Source organism: Cervus elaphus, chromosome 10 (genome assembly GCF_910594005.1).
Source record: "Cervus elaphus chromosome 10, mCerEla1.1, whole genome shotgun sequence".
NCBI lineage: Eukaryota > Metazoa > Chordata > Mammalia > Artiodactyla > Cervidae > Cervus > Cervus elaphus.
This window is the reverse complement of record NC_057824.1, coordinates 54,496,228-54,513,785: the sequence shown is the minus strand read 5'-3', so window position 1 is coordinate 54,513,785 and position 17,558 is coordinate 54,496,228. Positions and strand designations below refer to the sequence as shown.

Below are 17,558 nucleotides of genomic sequence, written 5' to 3'. Positions count from 1 at the left end.
GAAGTTCACACAAAGTGTCAGGAAACTTTTTGAGAGCAGCATCAGAAAGAGGCTGTGACCCCTCCTGCATGGAAGTCAAGGGGCGCAGAAAACCCGAGCCTCAGGCCCGAGGACCCCACCTTCTACCTCCACAGACAGCTGATCGAGGCGGTGACCGTCTGCACGGGTCCCTGCCACAAGGGAGCCTCTGCTCTCCCCGGCGGGCCTCCCCACGTCCCTTTCAGTGAGACAAGGAAGCGGAAGTTCCGAAGCACCCAGAGTCAGGAGGGACCAACCACGGGATCTCGTCAGCGTCTCCTCATGCAACAGCAAACAGCCTTCAAGGATTCCTCACTTCTGCTTTCATCCCAGTGTTTGTGGAAACCTAAATTCTAATGCATTTTGGAGGGAGCCAGTAAAGACGACTCTGTCTGCTTCCCCAGGGTGGAGGCGACCCAGGCACCTCTTCAACCGCAGTGGTCTTTGCCAGATGGTATTCTCTTACTGGAGGGCACTGACCCCAGATCTGTTCTCTAACAGAACCGTCAAAAGTAGATTAAGGACCCCTGAGCCACCTGTCCGCTGGCTGAGCCTGGCTGAGGACCGCCACCTCCCTCTGCTGCGGTCACAGCCCCGCTGCCCTCCGCCAGGGCTGCACGCAGGACAGCTTCCCCTCCCCCACGCCCTGGGCCTGCGGTCCAAGGGAGGTGGTGCCCAGGGGTCCCCTCTGCCTTCAGCCAATGGGGCCAATCAATACCCCTTGGCCCACAGGGTCAGGTAATCTGGCCTGGAAGTGTGACCTGGCCCTGCGGCCAGGCCTGCCTCTGGGCTCTGGAGGAACCTGCCTCTGGCAACTGCCCGGAGTCCTGAGTGTGCACCAGTGTGGGGCAAAGAACACAGGCGCTGGAAGAAGTTGTCATTCAAACAGTTCCAGAGGCTGGGCGATGGCAAAGGACATGTCCTGTGAGCCCCACCAGCCACAAGAAGTCCAGCTGGGACGTCCCAGTCCGTGCCGCCTGAGGTCTCCACGTGGAGAGAGGCGACACCCGCAGCTGTGGAGCCGCGCCTCGGACACCAGTGTCCACAACACCCTGGTCTCCGGAGGCCAGGCCTCCACTTGGCCACACGGACGGGAGCTGACAGCACCTCGGCTCACCCGAGGGCTGCCACCAGCGCCCTCACCAAGTGACCTTCACTCACCCCATCTCCAAGAAAGCGGGCGATGCTGCAGGTCTATGATGCGGGGAGGCGGCCTTCAGGCCGTGATCTCGTGGCCAGAAGTTTATAAAGATAAAACAGACTATAACATGTGACTTTGACTTTGTCTACCACTTAGAAAGGCCTCTCTGAAATAATACAATTTCAGTTGAAGCTCAGGAGCCCTGCGGTCTGGGTCTAAACAAGCCTCCGTCTCCCTGCGTCTCCAAGGACTGTCTGGGCTGCTGCTCCATTATTCAGATTCTCAAGAGCCCTCGAGAGGCTCCTCTACACACATAAGCCACATGGCTACAGCCCTGAAGCACCTGGTCACTCCCAGGAGCCATGCCTGGCTTAGGATCAGACCCACCCGGCCCCTTCAGATGCCCTTCAAGGGCTTCCCATCCCGATCAGTGCTCGGGGTCTCCAGCTGGCTCCCCGCCACCCACACACTGGAAGCAAAGGCGCGCCCAACCTCACTAGTGTCCCAACATGAAGAAACAGTTAGACCATCCAGCCAGCCGCAGGCCAGCCCCTCACATGTTCTCAGTGACCTGGAAACGACCCAGCACAGGGCAGGGCAGGGGCCGCCCCCGCAGACAGAGACCCGGGCACAGCCGGGCCACCCTGCCCAGCCCCTGCACCGTGGCAGCAGGGACAGGCCACACCCTCACCGAGGGCGGGCGCTCTCCCCGCACCGAGCCGCCTCAAAGGTGCGGCCCAGCTGGAGCCAGGGGCAGGCACTTCTGACGGTGGGCACGAGGCGGCGGCAGGGGAGGGTCCGTCGCACACTCAGGAACAGCCCAGATCCGTCCACCAGAGCCCGCCTGGGACAGCGCGGGGAGAGGCCTGGCCACGTCCACACCAAGCATCCTGACTCCGGAGGGAAGCCGCTGAGGCCGTCGGTGCTCAGGCGGGCCCCCCGGACACAGGAGGCGGACGGGGAGGCAGGTCCCGGCACACGCTGCCCCTGTGGCAATCCTCCTACAGCAACCACCACAGAGCTCACCGCTCAAACGGATGTCATTTCGGGGATGAACATTTTTTCCAGTGCTTGAATAAAAGGGGGAGTTTCACATTTTATCCACTTCCACATCTCTTAACAATAAAAACTTATTTAAAAGGCCCATGAATATGTAAATGACATTTTAAATATGGAAATGCAAAACATGCAAGAAAACAGTCTGGGTGTGAAATATTAACGGCATCTCATCTTGCTGAGAAGACAACACAAGCTGGCTGAAGCAGGACGAGGAGCCCCAGCCTCTGCTCGGCGGCGGGGTGGCCCGGGGGAGGAGGGCTGCCCAGGGCAGGGGGCGCAGCCTTGTCCCAGGAGAGCCTCTGCCAGCAGGCCCTGCCCCCGGGGCCACCCCCACTGCCTCCCGGCCCCCCACTCTGCCCTCTCCCGTCCAAAGCCACCAGACAAAACCGAGTGTCTCTGCCAGCACAAGCTCACACTGCACACTCTCCCCTGCAGCGTCCACACTGCCTGCCAGGCGGACGGCAGGGAGGGGCACCCCAGTGAGGGCCACGTCCTCCACCCCGAGCAGGGCCGGAGAGCCGATGACGACAGGGTCATCCTTGGGCTGTGCGTGCAGGGCCCCCTCCAGGGTCAGAGACAGGGCATTGACTACCGGCCATGCTGAGCACAGACTCGCTACAGGCCCACCCGAGGCCCAGAGCCTTCAGGCCCGTGCATGGAGCAGGGGGCCTGGAGGTTGGCCTGAGTCCTCAGCCAGTGATGCCAGGGCCTCTGTGGGCCACAGCCCCCGGGGGGTAGCACCCCAGTGTGTGTCCACAGGACGTGAGCACCTCAAAAGCAAGAGGCTGACGACCCCTAACAGAACAGAGCCTCCCTCCCTCCAGGGAGCTCACGGGATTTAGGGGACTTTTCGCAAGATGCTGAGGGGAAAGGAGTGAGCAGGCCTCTCTCTGTGCGACGGGAACCCGAGGAGAACGAGCTGTTGCTGCTCCAAGTGCAGTCCCTGGACCAGCAGCTCCGGCTCCACAGGTGCCTTCAGGGAACACAGAGCATGGCCACCCCTGCAGACCTGCCGAGCCAGAGCCTGTGGGAAGCCCAACGTGCAGTCTTTGCTCTCACTGACCTGAGAAGAGCTGGGCGCACAGCGCTGACCCCACAGGAACGAGGCAGCAGGGGAGCCACCGTGCCCAGCCCCCCGGGGAAGCCTCAGGGAATGACGTCACCCAAGTGCCAACTGCAGCCACGGGCTTCCACACACAGCCCTGCCCCATCCTCACACAGCCTGGGCAAGGCCACCGGCACTGCCAGGGGGCTCCCTCGTGGGCCTGGCACCGCCAGGACCCCAGATGGACTAGGCTCTCCCCCAGGGTGATGGGGCTTGGTCTCAGGGACAGAAGCCAGGCGGCCACAGTCTGGAAAGTGAGACCAGCTCCTGAGGCTAGGGGCCAAGCCAGAACAGCCATCAGTGCTGGAGGTCCATGCCCACCCTAAGGGGGATGGCGCGGGGCCTTGCCTCCACGCACCACCCAAGGGCCTGGCCCACTCTGACGGGGAAGCAGCGGGAGGCCCGGAATCCACTGCTCAAGGAGAGGAGACACACACGGTTCCTGGGAAGCATCTGCAGAGGGCCCTCACCGGAGGCGCCTCCAGGCACCGCCCTCCCGCGCCCACCCTCTCTAATTGGCCGCAGAATTTATAGCCTGGAATGCCCTCCCTCCAGGGAGGCCACAGAGGAGGTTCTGAGGAGTCAGAGCAAGTGGGGTGGAGGGCTGCGGGCACCACCTCACGTCCAAACACGGCACTGCAGGCAGGCGCAGACCGAGGCCCGCGCCCACTGCACAGCGACTCTTCCCGCCACGAGTCCCCAGCAAGGAGGGCAGCCTGAGGGACAAAAGGACGAGCAGACGTGGGCAGACGGCCAGGAGAGACCTGTTTGTCACCTCCCGGGTACCAACTAGGCCAGGAAACAGTTCTTAGAGGGAGTAACTCTTGCCTTGTTAGATCTGACCAGAGTTGCAGAAAACATCATCCGAGATGATGCGGAGCTGGGCAGGTATAGGAGGACTGCTGCCTGCATCTCCAAGTGCACACCTCAGACCCGGGCGCCAGGGTCCCCTGGCCACGTGAGCGACCGGCCAAGGGCGCGCGGCCTGAGCAAGAGGCTTCCTGCTCTGCCGCCATCGAGCCCACAGCCAGCGCCTCACAGGGCCGTGGAACCTACACGTGCACGACCACCAGGAAGAACGCGTGGAGACAAGCTCAGACGCCTCTGGTTCCACACCTCCTGCCAAAGGCCATTAGGTCGCCTGGCACCAAGAGCCGAGCAGACAGGCGACGCCTCCGTCTCCATCACTGAGAACCCCGGGGCCACCGCTGCAGAGACAGTGACGGCCAGGACGGCCTCCGGCGGCTCCCGCGTGGGACGGGGACACAGCCCTCCCAATGGCCTGGGGCTCCCGTGCCCTCTCTGCCCAGCCCTGCCCCCTCCAGTGGGGACAGAGGGTCGGGAGGGTGCCCAGAGGGCGCATACAAGCCATCCTGGCAGGAAGCTGCAGCGGGCTGTCCGGGACGTGCGGCAGCACCACAGCGCCCCATCTCCCAGTCCATGACCCTGGGAGATCACGGAGTCAGGGCAACTCCACGAAGCTGGAGCATCATGCACGGCGGACAGAGCACAGAGGGACAAGGCAAAGCCTGGGCCCCTCGATGGCACCCTGCCCTCCCGGCTGGACGGCAACGTCAGAGGCCAGCTGACCTGTGCAGAGCCTGAGCTGGGCTCCTGCCAGCCTGACTTCCGGCCTGGTGCCCCGGGACGGGCCGAGCACAGGCTCCCAGGCCGCAGGCCTCACTCTGTCCGCCCGGCACATCCCCGCGCAGTCAGCTGAACCACTCATCCGTTCTCTCGCTCAACCAGAGCGCGGCGGGCAGCCCTCCTCTGGGTCCAGGGAGCACGGCTGGAGGTGGGGACAGAGCACGCAGGGAGCCAAGTGAGGGCAGGCGGGCACAGAGCCGTTTCAGGCAGAGGCACCAGGAACCGGGCAGGCATGAGCCCCGGAGGGAGGGGGCAGCTGCCCGGGACACCTGGGGGACGGAGCCGCTCGTGCCCGCCTGCCCCACAGACACCCACGTCCAGGGCGAGAAGGACCACAGAGCGGCTCTCTGGCGTCCCCGCCCGCCTGGCCAGCCGCAGGCTGTGGTGGACTCGCAACCTCACCCTCCTGGAAGGGGCGCCCCAGTCTAGACGGCTACCCTGGCCTGAGCCCGCCGGCCAAGCACCCTCTCCACGCTCCATGCACTTGTCTAACAGGCCTCAGTGGCCAAAGCTGCATTTCCAGCCCCCGCTGCCTTCACCTGCTCTTCTGCTAAGTTCTCCAGTGACATGAGAAGTAAGACCACCATCCACATGCTCTTACCAAAAGCCGCACCCTGTCCTTCTGTCTCACCTGTCACACTGGGTCCACAGTAAACCCTGGACCCCCATCGTTCAGGTGTGCCCACGTGTGCAAACTTGCAGTCTCTGTCCGCCCCGCTCCCCGACCCCGCCACACACACACACACGCACACACACACGAGCTATCCTGCTCACTCCTATCTGCCTGCTGGGAACTCGCCACTGCCTGCCCTGCACTACCCTGAAGTCACACTCTCCCCAGGACTCTGGGTGCTGCGTGCTAAGCTGCTTCAGCCGTGTCCGGCTCTTTGTGACCCCACGGACTGCAGCCCGCCAGGCTCCTCAGTCCATGAGATTTCCCAGGCAAGAACACTGGAGTGGGGTGCCATGCCCTTGTCCAGGGGCTTTTCCTACCCAGGGACTGAACTCGCGTCTGCTCAGTCTCCTGCGTTGGTAAGTGGGGTCTTTACCACGAGCGCCCCCCGGGAAGCCCCAGGCACTGCAGGGCCCCTCAAACACTAACAGCCTGAGGCCACGGGCTCTTCTGAGACACGTACAGCCCAAAGCAGGGAAGACCGATCTTCAGAACAACCTGCAGGCGTCAGAGGAGCCCAGAGCTGGAGCGTGCGTCAGGTGTGAACAGGCTGAGTGTGCAGAGGGACCGGCCGCCCGAGAGCCGGGCTTCGTGGGCGTGCATGGCGCGTGGCAGGCAGAGCCCCCGAGGCTGCTCGGCTTCCCCTCCCCCGCTCCCACAGCAGGTCCCCAGGACCCGCACCAAGGGCCTGGCCCGACACGCCACACCTGCAGGCCCATGCCACACGGCCCCACTGCGCAGAGAAACGCGTGACAGAGGGTTCTCTGCAGCCACACCTAGCACCTCTCCAGGACCTGGCTCCAGCCTCACAGAAGGACGTGAAACTCCCAGGACGCGCAGACCAGGATTCAGATCCAGCTTTCTAGGTGTCTAACATGGTCAGCGCCCTGCTGGGGGACAGACAGCACCATCGTGCAGGGCTCAGGGGAGACGCCACGTGCGAGGAACTCAGCACGCAGCCTGGCACCGGAACACTCTCACCGCCGCCACGCCACGCGCACAGTGGGAGCCTCCACCCTCAGCACGCCCCACGGGGACCAAGACCAACGCCGGGCAGCCACGCGTGAGAGGCAAGGTTCCCTGGGCTGTGACTGAACTCCAGTCCAGAGGCAAGGCAGCGACAGCGTTCTCACCAGCGACCAGCAGCGCCTCTGGGGCTGTCCCAGGAGGGCCACGGTGCGGAAGAGAGACCAGCCCACGGGCCAGGGCACCCTGCCCACAGAAAGGCCCACCAACATCAGCTCTCCCCAAGGCCGCCTGGCAGGACGTCAACTGGAACTCAAGACCACCCGTCCTACGGCCACGGAGGACTGCCCAGTGACACCTTACACCCCCCAGTGCTTCCTGAGCGCGGCTGAAGATGAGGCTCCTCCCGCCACCTCGCCTCATCCTCAGAAGAGCCCCCAAGCCCTCCAGCCAGAACCCCGCCTGCCTGGGGCTGGGCAGAGCCCAGACTTCCGCTCTCCTGCAAACGTGCCTCTCCTCGTCTCACTTGCATTTCTGCCCAGCTGCCTTCAAAGACTTGAGGAAGTGACATTAGCCCTTCCAGCCTCACGAGGTCTCCTGGCCTCCACGCAGAACACACCCAGCACAGCAACGCTGGTTTGCCGCCTGTGAGCACGGCACTGCCCACGGCCCTCCGTTCTGCTTAGCCAGGGCCTCGGGGGCACAGGACCCAGCCTGGCACCTCCCTACAGGGGCCTGCACGTGACTCCACCACCAGCAGACGGGGTAGGAGCCTCACCTGCTCCCACGGCCCGAGGCCCTGAGAACATCCCTGGGCTTCTCCCATGCTTTCTGTCAGCGGACAAGGGGGACCTCCCTGGCAGGAAGGGGACGATGCTCAGTGCCGGCACATGCGACGTGCTCCTGGGGGGGGCGCGCGGTCAAGACTGTCCGTCCGCGGAGTGAGGACAGGGCCGAGGGCACCCCAGCCCTGGCCACCAGTCCAGCCCAGGCCCCACGGCCCGAGGCGCCACACCTCCCCTCCCCTCACCTCGTGGGACCCGTCAGGCAGGCTGGCCCCCTGCCGAAGAGGCAAAGCTCTTTCTCGGGAGGCCCCTGACCCCTTGCTCCCGGGGTGGCTGCACTGGCTCAGAGGGAACCCAAGGGTCCTGAGAGGTGGACGAGGGGCCACAAATCCCCCAGACCACCTCCCCGCCGTGGTGGGCCACTCCCTGCAACACGAGTCCATTTCTAAATCCACCGCACAGAAGAGATGGGACGACTGACTCACCATCTAGGACCACAGACCGGAGCGACACTCACAGCTCTGAGAGGCTGACTTTCCTGCTGCTGCTCAAGCACGTAACTTTAGAAAGTGCCTCACAGTTTGGCAGGAGAAAGATGCAGACAAGTTCCCTTTCCTCTAACAGTCCATTCTGTTTCAAATTGAAAGTAAAATAAAGAGGATCACCTGGAAAAATGTTACAGCTTTAATTTCAAATCACTTTTAATGCCCATTTTATCTGACAGCAACTTTGAAAGCAAAAGGCAATCTTTATCATTTGAGGTTTTTAAAGTAAATTGATGTGATTATGTCCAACATAACTAGATGCTTCTAAAAGCCAATTTTCAAAGTGACATCAGCCCCCAAAATAAGAAAGGCTTCCTTTGGTTATTAATAAACTATTAACATGCAGTCTGCACCGGGGGTGAGGCTGCGGGGGTGACCACGGCCCGCAGGCTGACCTCACAGACCCCTCCCCTCCAGCCCATCAGGGCGAGCATGAGCTCCCAAGGTCCCTCTTGGTCAGCATCCTTTCAGCCTCCCCAAGCCCTTCACTCACTTCACTCACCGGCAGAGCTGACCTCACGCAGCTGTCCACCCTCAAGTGACTCTAAGTGGGAACCGGCTAGTTTAACCCCATCCTCTGTGGGTGACCTGGTCTGGGGCAGGGAGAGTGACCAGGGCGAGTCTGCCAGCAGTGAGGGTCCTAGCAAAGGTTTCCTGGTTCCAAAAAGGAAGAGGCCTCTTCTCCTGCCTCTGACTCGACAGCCAGGACACCAGCAGCCACCCTCCACACATGAGGGAAGCCTGCCCTGGGCCCCGGGGCACGGAGGCAGACAGCAGTGGGCAGGCCCGCGCATTTGTCAGTGAGGAGCAGGCCGACATGTGGGCATGCTCCCCTTTCCCGGCACAGAGCTCTGCAAATCCCTGGAATTTCCTCAACAGTGAATGATCTGAGTGCGCCTTCGGCCAGACCCCTGGGCTGCGTGGGGCTGGGGGGTGGGGGGTGCCAGAGGAACCAACCCCGGGAAGAGAGGCAGGAAGTTCCAGCTGCCCCTCACCTCCAGGGAGGGGAGTGGGCTGGAGACCCAGGAAGTCACCAACAGCCAAGACTTAACCAAGTAGGAAACTCACAGAAACCCTGAAAGGCGGACTCCAAGACGGCAGACACAGGAGGAGCTGGGAGGGCAGCACGCCCGGAGAGGATGGGGCGGCTCTGCCCCCCACCCCACATGAGCCCGGGGCAGCTCTTCCCGGCCGGCTGAGCTGACCTGCACGCTTCATAACAAACCCGTAATCCAAGACACAGCGCTCTCCTGAGCTCCGGCCCTCATTCTAGCACCTTATCAGAGGCTGGAGGACCCCGCACTTCCAGTCAGACAGACGCGCGGGCGCACCTTGTAGGCCCGAGCCTCACTGTGGGGTCCGGCCGACCCGGGAGGTCACGGCGGAGCTGAACTGAATCCCAGGACACCAGCAGGCGTCAGAGTGAGAGCAGGTGTGGGACACACCACACCGCAGGGCGTGGAGGAAACCCCGGCCCTGCAGGAGGCAGAGCTGCCTGCCCTGGAGCCCCAGGCGCAGGACACACGAGTGTCCCGGCTGTGCGGCTACGCGTGCCTTCCTGAGGGCACGAGTCTGCACACACAGGAGCACCAGAGGCGTCAGCCCGGGCGCCAGGGCCGCCCAGAGCCCAGGTAGCCACAAAGACGCACAGGCTCCTGGAGGGGAGCACGGCCTCCCACCCAGACCCCGGAGCCGCAGGAGCCACCCCAGGGCCCCCGGCTGATGGGTCACGGCGTCTGGAAGACCGCATGCCCACCCGCCCGCCGCCTTGGCCTCCGTGCGGCAGGGCAGGACGAGGGACCCCGCACACCCGCCGTGCCTGCCCTGCTCCGCGAAGCCAGGGACGGGAGGCACGGCCGCCCCAGCCGGGGGCGCGCTCACCGGCAAGCCTTCTCCAAAGCAAGTATGTTGTTGGACAAGCGCGGCCGCCAGGCATACCTGCTGGTGATGGAGCTGTTCCTGTCCTTGAGGGCGAGCTCGCGCTGCTGCAGCTCCACGATAAACCTAGACAGGTCCTCTGGGGTCCTGGGGGAACAAAAACACAGGGGGTCAGCGGGGTTGCACCTGCAGGAGACGGGGCTCTGACCCTCGCGGCGGCCCAAAGCCAGGCAAGCCGCTGGCGGATTCCAGAGCGGGGCGAGTCAGGGCCTCTCAGGCCCCGGACCGCGGGTGTGGGGCTCACAACACAGCCAGCCACCAGCCAGGTAACACTGGGGACGTCACTCGTGCCAGCCCTCGCCTGTAAAAACCGAGTCGGCACATCACACCACAGTCACACAGAGGCTGTGAATGAGGGGGAAGAGTGCCTGCCGGCGGCCGCAGAGGGAGTGCCCAGGGCACGCGGGCTTCCTCTCCTCCTCGCAGGCCCCAGGCGTGCGGACGGCAGCAGTGGAACAACAGTGTGAAAACTATTCCAGGTGAGCGGTCAGCGGGTGCTCACGGCGGCCCCGCTGTGCACTTCCCATTTCACAGACAGGGACCTGGGGCTACAGGCCACCCCGAGCCCACTCCCCCAGCCCAACGCCGGGCTCAGGACAGCACACACAAAACACCTTTGACATTCAGATGCCAACAGGCACATGAAAGATGCTCAGCATCACTATTTCTTAGAGAAACGCAAATCAAAACTATAATCAGGCACCACTTCACATCGGTAAGAACAGTCACTATCAAAAAGTCTACAAATAACAAATGCTGGAGAGGGTGTGCAGAGAAGGGAACCCTCCACACTGCTAATGGAAATGCAAAAAAAACTGAAATAGAGCTGCCATATGATTCTGAAAACCTACTCCTGGGACTGGGATTAGAGAAAACTCTTAATTTGAAAAATTACATATATACAATGGGTCATTGTAGCATATTTACAATAGCCAAGACATGGAAACAATCTAAATGTCCATCAACAGACAAATGGATAAAGAAGATGTGGTACATATATATACAAAGGAATATTACTCAGCCATAAAAAATGATGAAAGGCTTCCCTTGTGGCTCCAAGGTAAAGAATCCACCTGCAATGCAAGGGCCATGGGTTCGATCCCTGGGCTGAAATGGCAACCCACTTCAGTATTCTTGCCTGGGAAATCCCATGGACAAGAGGAGCCTGCAGGCTACAGTGCTCATTGAAGTATCAAGAGTTAGACACAACTTAGCAACTACACCACCACCACCAAGAATGAGTGAAATAATGCCATCTGCAACAAAATGGGTGGGCCTAGAGCTTATCATGCTAACTGAAGCAAATCAGACACAAAAGACAAGTACTATATATATGATGTCACTATAACTGGGATCTAAAAAGTGACAGAGGATTCCCTGGGGGCCCAGTGGTTTAAGAGTGTGCTTTGAAGTGCAAGGGATGCCAGTCTGATCCCTGGTCCCAGAGGATCACCTGCCACGGAGCAACTGGGTTGGTGTGCCACAACTATTGAGCCAGCACTCTAAGCCCGAGAGCTGCAACTGCTGAAGCCCACACGCCTAGAGCCTGTGCTCCACAGTAAGAGAAGCCACAGCAATGAGGAGCTCACACACCACAGCCAACAGTGAGGCTCACACACCACAGCCAACAGTGAGGATCTCCCACACCACAGCCAACAGTGAGGATCTCCCACGCCACAGCCAACAGTGAGGATCTCCCACGCCACAGCCAACAGTGAGCGGCTCACACGCCACAGCCAACAGTGAGGAGCTCACACGCCACAGCCAACAGTGAGGGGCTCACACGCCACAGCCAACAGTGAGGGGCTCACACGCCACAGCCAACAGTGAGGGGCTCACACGCCACAGCCAACAGTGAGGGGCTCACACGCCACACCCAACAGTGAGGGGCTCACACGCCACACCCAACAGTGAGGGGCTCACACGCCACACCCAACAGTGAGGGGCTCACACGCCACACCCAACAGTGAGGAGGTCACACGCCACAGCCAACAGTGAGGAGCTCACACGCCACAGCCAACAGTGAGGCTCACACGCCACAGCCAACAGTGAGGGGCTCACACGCCACAGCCAACAGTGAGGGGCTCACACGCCACACCCAACAGTGAGGGGCTCACACGCCACACCCAACAGTGAGGGGCTCACACGCCACACCCAACAGTGAGGGGCTCACACGCCACACCCAACAGCGAGAGGCTCACACGCCACAGCCAACAGCGAGGGGCTCACACGCCACAGCCAACAGCGAGGGGCTCACACGCCACAGCCAACAGCGAGGGGCTCACACGCCACAGCCAACAGCGAGGGGCTCACACGCCACAGCCAACAGCGAGGGGCTCACACGCCACAGCCAACAGCGAGGGGCTCACACGCCACACCCAACAGCGAGGGGCTCACACGCCACACCCAACAGCGAGGGGCTCACACGCCACACCCAACAGTGAGGGGCTCACACGCCACAGCCAACAGTGAGGAGGTCACACGCCACACCCAACAGTGAGGGGCTCACACGCCACACCCAACAGTGAGGAGGTCACACGCCACACCCAACAGTGAGGGGCTCACACGCCACACCCAACAGTGAGGGGCTCACACGCCACAGCCAACAGTGAGGGGCTCACACGCCACAGCCAACAGTGAGGGGCTCACACGCCACACCCAACAGTGAGGGGCTCACACGCCACACCCAACAGTGAGGGGCTCACACGCCACACCCAACAGTGAGGGGCTCACACGCCACACCCAACAGTGAGGGGCTCACACGCCACAGCAAGAGAGTGGTCCCCACTCACAGCAACTAGATAAAGCCCATATGCACTGCAACAAAGACCCAGTGCAAGGAAAAAATAAAGATAAATAAAATAAATCTTTAAAAAATTAAATAAAAAATGATAGAAATATACTTATTTACAAAACAGAAATAAGACTCATAGACATACAAAAAAAACCACTTATGATTACCAAAGGGCAGAGGCGGAAAGAGGGATAAGTTTGGGATTAATGGATACATGAAGTGAAGTCAAGTGAACTGGCTCAGTCGTGTCCAACTCTTTGCGACCCCATGGACTGTAGCCTGCCAGGCTCCTCCATCCGTGGAATTTTCCAGTCAAGAATACTGGAGTGGGTTGCCATTTCCTTCTCCAAGGAATTTTCCCAAGCCAGGGATCAAACCCAGGTCTCCGTCATTGCAGGCAGACCCTTTACCATCTGAGCCACCAGGGAAGCCAATGGATACATACTACTATGAATAAAACCGACAATAAGAACATACTGTATGGCAGAGGCAACTGCATTCGGTACCTTGTAATAACCTATGATGGGAAAGAATCTGAAAAGGACAGAGACATATAACTGAACCACTGTGCTGGACACTGTGTCAGCACGGTCCTGAAATAACAATGCTGTAAATTAGCTACCCATCAATGTCAGAAAACCGGGTTTTTGTTTTTAATGTCTTCAAAGAGGAAGGGAGGCGAGAGACAGAAATGGGACATGAAGTGGAGAGCAAAGACTGCTGACCCCTGCATGAAGCTAACATGGCATTAAGGAAAAAAGAAAGACGCTCAACATCACTAATTCTTCAGTTCAGCTCAGTCGCTCAGTCGTGTCCGACTCTTTGCAACCACATGAACCGCAGCACGCCAGGCCTCCCTGTCCATCACCAACTCCTGGAGTCCACTCAAACCCATGCCCATCGAGTCGGTGATGCTGTCCAGCCATCTCATCCTCTGTCGTCCCCTTTTCCTCCTGCCCCCAATCCCTCCCAGCATCACGGTCTTTTCCAACGAGTCAACTCTTCGCAGCAGGTGGCCAAAGTATTGGAGTTTCAGCTTCAGCATCAGTCCTTCCAATGAACACCCAGGACTGATCTCCTTTACGATGGACTGGCTGGATCTCCTTGCAGTCCAAGGGCCTCTAATTCTTAGAGCAACACAAATCAAAACTATAATCAGGCACCACATGGAGGAGCGCGCAGGCCCGGGGCTCAAGCCCAGGGCTCCACAGGGGCGACAGCTCAGGATCTACAGGCCGCCTTCCCAGCCCGAGAGCACGCTCCGGCCTCCCCACTCCTGCTGAAGTTCCCCTGCAGTCCCGCCTGCCCGAGGGCCGCTCACAGAAACCTGCTGAGCTGAGCCCCATGTCCAGAGCCCACAGACCCCAAGCCACCCAGCCTGGCGGGCCTCTCCGCCTCCCGCTGGACTTTCCTCTGCTGCCTGGACACGCCAACCCATCCACTCCCCGCTTATCTGGGATGGTTAACCCTGGGCCTGCAGAGCGCCTCCCTCAGCCTCCCCAGGCCTCTGTCATCCTCACAGGAGAGGTCTCAGGACAGCTGTCACTTCCTCCAAGAAGCCCCCAAGCCTCTCCACACCTCACCACGAGGCTGCTCAGGACCATCTCCCCTGTGACCAGCTGGGGCCTCCTGGGTCTGCCATCACTAGAGCGTGAAGCCTAAGGCTCCCGCATGCCGGCAATACATCCTGAAAGCCCATCGCAGCCCCTGCACGGAGCAGAGCCCACAGCCCGTCCCTACATGGGCCTCTGTCCTCCATACTCCCCCCGGCAGGGAGGTCTAGGCACTTTCCCTTTCACACCGCCTCACGCAGGCCCTCCCCTGGCCACCAGAAGAAACACCCTTTTCTGCACATTTTGTGAGGACACGGCCTTGATGTGTGAGGAACAAGAGGCAAGATGCCAAGATTTCTACACTTACTCTGCCCTAAATGCAAGCCAGCTCTGTGGATGAGATAACACACTGAAAAATGCTCGCCAGCAGAAGACCTTTGAAAAACTGAAATCTAAGAGGGGAGGGGTTGAACCAGCCTTGAATGCCAGATCCCCATTCTTCTCAGAGCTTCCTCATGCCTTCCGACCTTGGATAGTAAGCAAGTAAGCAAGCAAAACAAGTAAACCCCTTTAAGCCAAGGGATTTTCTTTTTAAACATTTTAAAGAGATTTAAGTTGTCTTCTATTTTTCTATGTTAGTCAAAGGAGGATGCAAACTATTATTAAATCAAACTGGTCCCACAAAGCCAGGAACTAGAGTGACACAGAAAGCTGACTCTCAACCAAGGACCTCCATTCTCCTTTGAAGTAAGGATAATTTGAAATGTAACCATTTAAATAATGAGGGGAAATTGGGAATGGTCAAATGAAGAGAAAAACGAACTTAACATGCTCTCCTTCAGACACGCTCTAGTCCCATGATGGCTCTGGCACCTACATCTTCCCATGACACCTGTGGGCTGGGGCCACCCACACGCAGCCACGCCAACCAGGTGGCCGAGCCTCACTCCCTCCAGCTAAACCTCGTGGCAGCCGTCAGACCCCAAATCCGCTGGAACTTTTGAGCAGCTACTTCCGCAAACCATCAGGGGCCTGGCTCCACATCTGAATAAACTAAGCAGCAGCGGGCTTTCTTCCACCCCCTAAGCCACTCCTCCCCCTCGACCAGCCACGCAGACAACAGCCCCCGCAGCTTATGCCCAGAGGGAGTGCGGCTCACCCAGCAGGCAGGGAGCTGCTCCCACTGAGACCACACGGCTGGGAGGCTGTGCAGGGGCGCCGCCTAAGGCCACGGCAGACTCTCCAGGCAGCCTCCAGCCACGCCTCAGCCCCAGGTGCGATGTTGTCATCCAGAGCCAGTGGCCAGCCCCGGCAGGGGAGCCCAAACATCATTCACAAAGCATCTTCCTGTCTGTTCCAAAGAGCCCCCAGCCATCTCAGCCCGGCGGCGCAGGGACATCCCGTGACAACATCCTGTGAGGGCCTGGACCGCTGCGCTCGCTCTGGCTCCGCTCCTGTTCACCAAGTCAGGGGTCGGGGGCTGGTTCTACACAGCGCAGGAAGCCAAGGGGCTGCACGCCCTTCCCAGGGCCCAGGCCTCTGCCCCTGTGCCCTGACTGGGGCAGAGGGCAAGCAGACCTGCTCAGTGTCACAATCGCGAGCGCCTCCCTCCATTCTGGCTCGCCAAGCTCTGCAGGGCCGAGAGCGGAGCAGAGAGGAGGAGGAACAGCATCCTCTGTGTGGACCACACAGCGGGAAGGAGGGGAGAGGGAAGGACGGGGTGACACTGATTCCTGGGCCTCGGGGAGGGGGCGTTCATTTGTTCAGACCCTAGTGACCACATGGCCCGCGGGCAGGGTCTCAGCCAGCACTGCAAGCGGGAGGCGTGCCAAGACCCCACGCTCCTGAAGTGCACCTGCCCCTCTTAGGGGAGCCGGAGTCAGCAGGCCCGAAGGCACTCAGAGAAAGAGCTCAAATGTAGAGTGTCCACTTCTACACCCAAAACTGCACCTCCACTTCTTATTTCTTAAAGAAAGGCACCAATATGCACGCATATTTATAGAACATAACCTAGCCAGGTCAGGGCTGAGAGGGGTGGTTGAAATCAAAGGGATCTTAAACTTCATGTGCCTTATTTGAATTTCTTTCGATGAGCATTTATATATTGTGCACATACTATGGGAAAAGCCACACAGACGCTCCCCATGCAGCAATGCCATTGGCTACGCCCAGCCGGACAAGCAGAGGCGTTGACAGGAGACGGGGCTCCTCCGGGCAGGCTCAGCACAGCCTGGGGACACAGCAGAGGGCCACACCTGGGGACACAGCAGAGGGCCACACCTGGGGACACAGCAGAGGGCCACACCTGGGGACGCTGCCAGGGCACCTGGGGACACAGCAGAGGGCCACACCTGGGGACGCTGCCACCATCTGCCCATCAGGAGCGCCAAGTGCGACGGAGGGAGGTTCCTGAAGGGTTATTGAATCAAGAAGGATTATTAAACCACCGCAGCCTTCACCACACATCAAATCAAAGGCCAGAGGCCAAAGTGCCCCCCACTGGCAGGAGGAGTGTTGATTTTCCAGAGCCTCCTGACCTGGAGTACTCAGAGATGCTCCCTGAGGGTGCCCTGGGGACTGGCCATGTGCCTGTAACCAGCAGGAGTCAGGCCAAGTGCCATCGCAGCCCGAAACAGCACAGGCGCACTCAGCAGGAAGAGCCAACCACCCCCAAACTGCCACTTCAAAAGCTCGAAAGTGGAGGCCTTCAGAGGGCCCTGGGATCCTCCGACTCAGAGATGACAGGAGCGCGACAGTCCCAACTGCAGCCCAAGCTGTGGCATCTGCTGTTTAAACTCTGGGTTCAGCTGCAAAGCCTTTTAACTCTAACTGGTGGGCTTTGAAGGAGCAAAGTCTTTGTTCAATCTGCAGCTGAATTTTGACTTGAACTCAGCTGCGAGCAAAACAGGAGGCCTGGGGAGTGGAGCCCAGTGGTTTATTTTCGAGGCAGAGGCATTCCAGCTCCAGCAGAGCTATTCTGAGGCTCCTGACAGCAGACGCCAGGACTCTCGCTGAAGCTCAAAGTGCTGCTTCAATGGGTCTGAAAGACACGAGATCCAGAGGACTCCCATTTCTAAAATGAATCAAACAGCAACAACCACAAAACTAGTTAACAAGCAAGAAACCTCAAGCTCTCTTCCAAGGTGCTGCTTTCCAGAAAAGAAGCCCACTGGACCCAGAGCCCCAGCCCGGAGAGTGGGTCAGAGGGTCTGTCAGAGGGGTGCCCGGCGGGTGCACTCCCTCCAAGCGGGCTTCTGCAGAAAACACGCACAAGCGGGGACAGGAGACATCACAGAGAAAAGCCAAAGCCCAAACGGAGCACCACTTTCACGGC

General features: G+C 59.9%; 1 protein-coding gene across 2 annotated transcripts in view; it reads right to left on the bottom strand.

Annotated features, from left to right (window-relative positions):
• Positions 1 to 17,558, bottom strand: part of MAD1L1 (mitotic arrest deficient 1 like 1) — a 233,017-nt gene that overhangs the window by 173,547 nt on the left and 41,912 nt on the right. The window contains exon 10 of one of the 2 annotated variants that reach the window (XM_043915437.1): positions 9,878 to 9,964. In XM_043915437.1, coding sequence (XP_043771372.1) covers positions 9,878 to 9,964 — 87 coding nt within the window. Of the gene's footprint in view, positions 1 to 119; positions 207 to 9,877; positions 9,965 to 17,558 lie in introns of those variants that run through there. The other variant, XM_043915439.1, reaches the window with a different exon arrangement.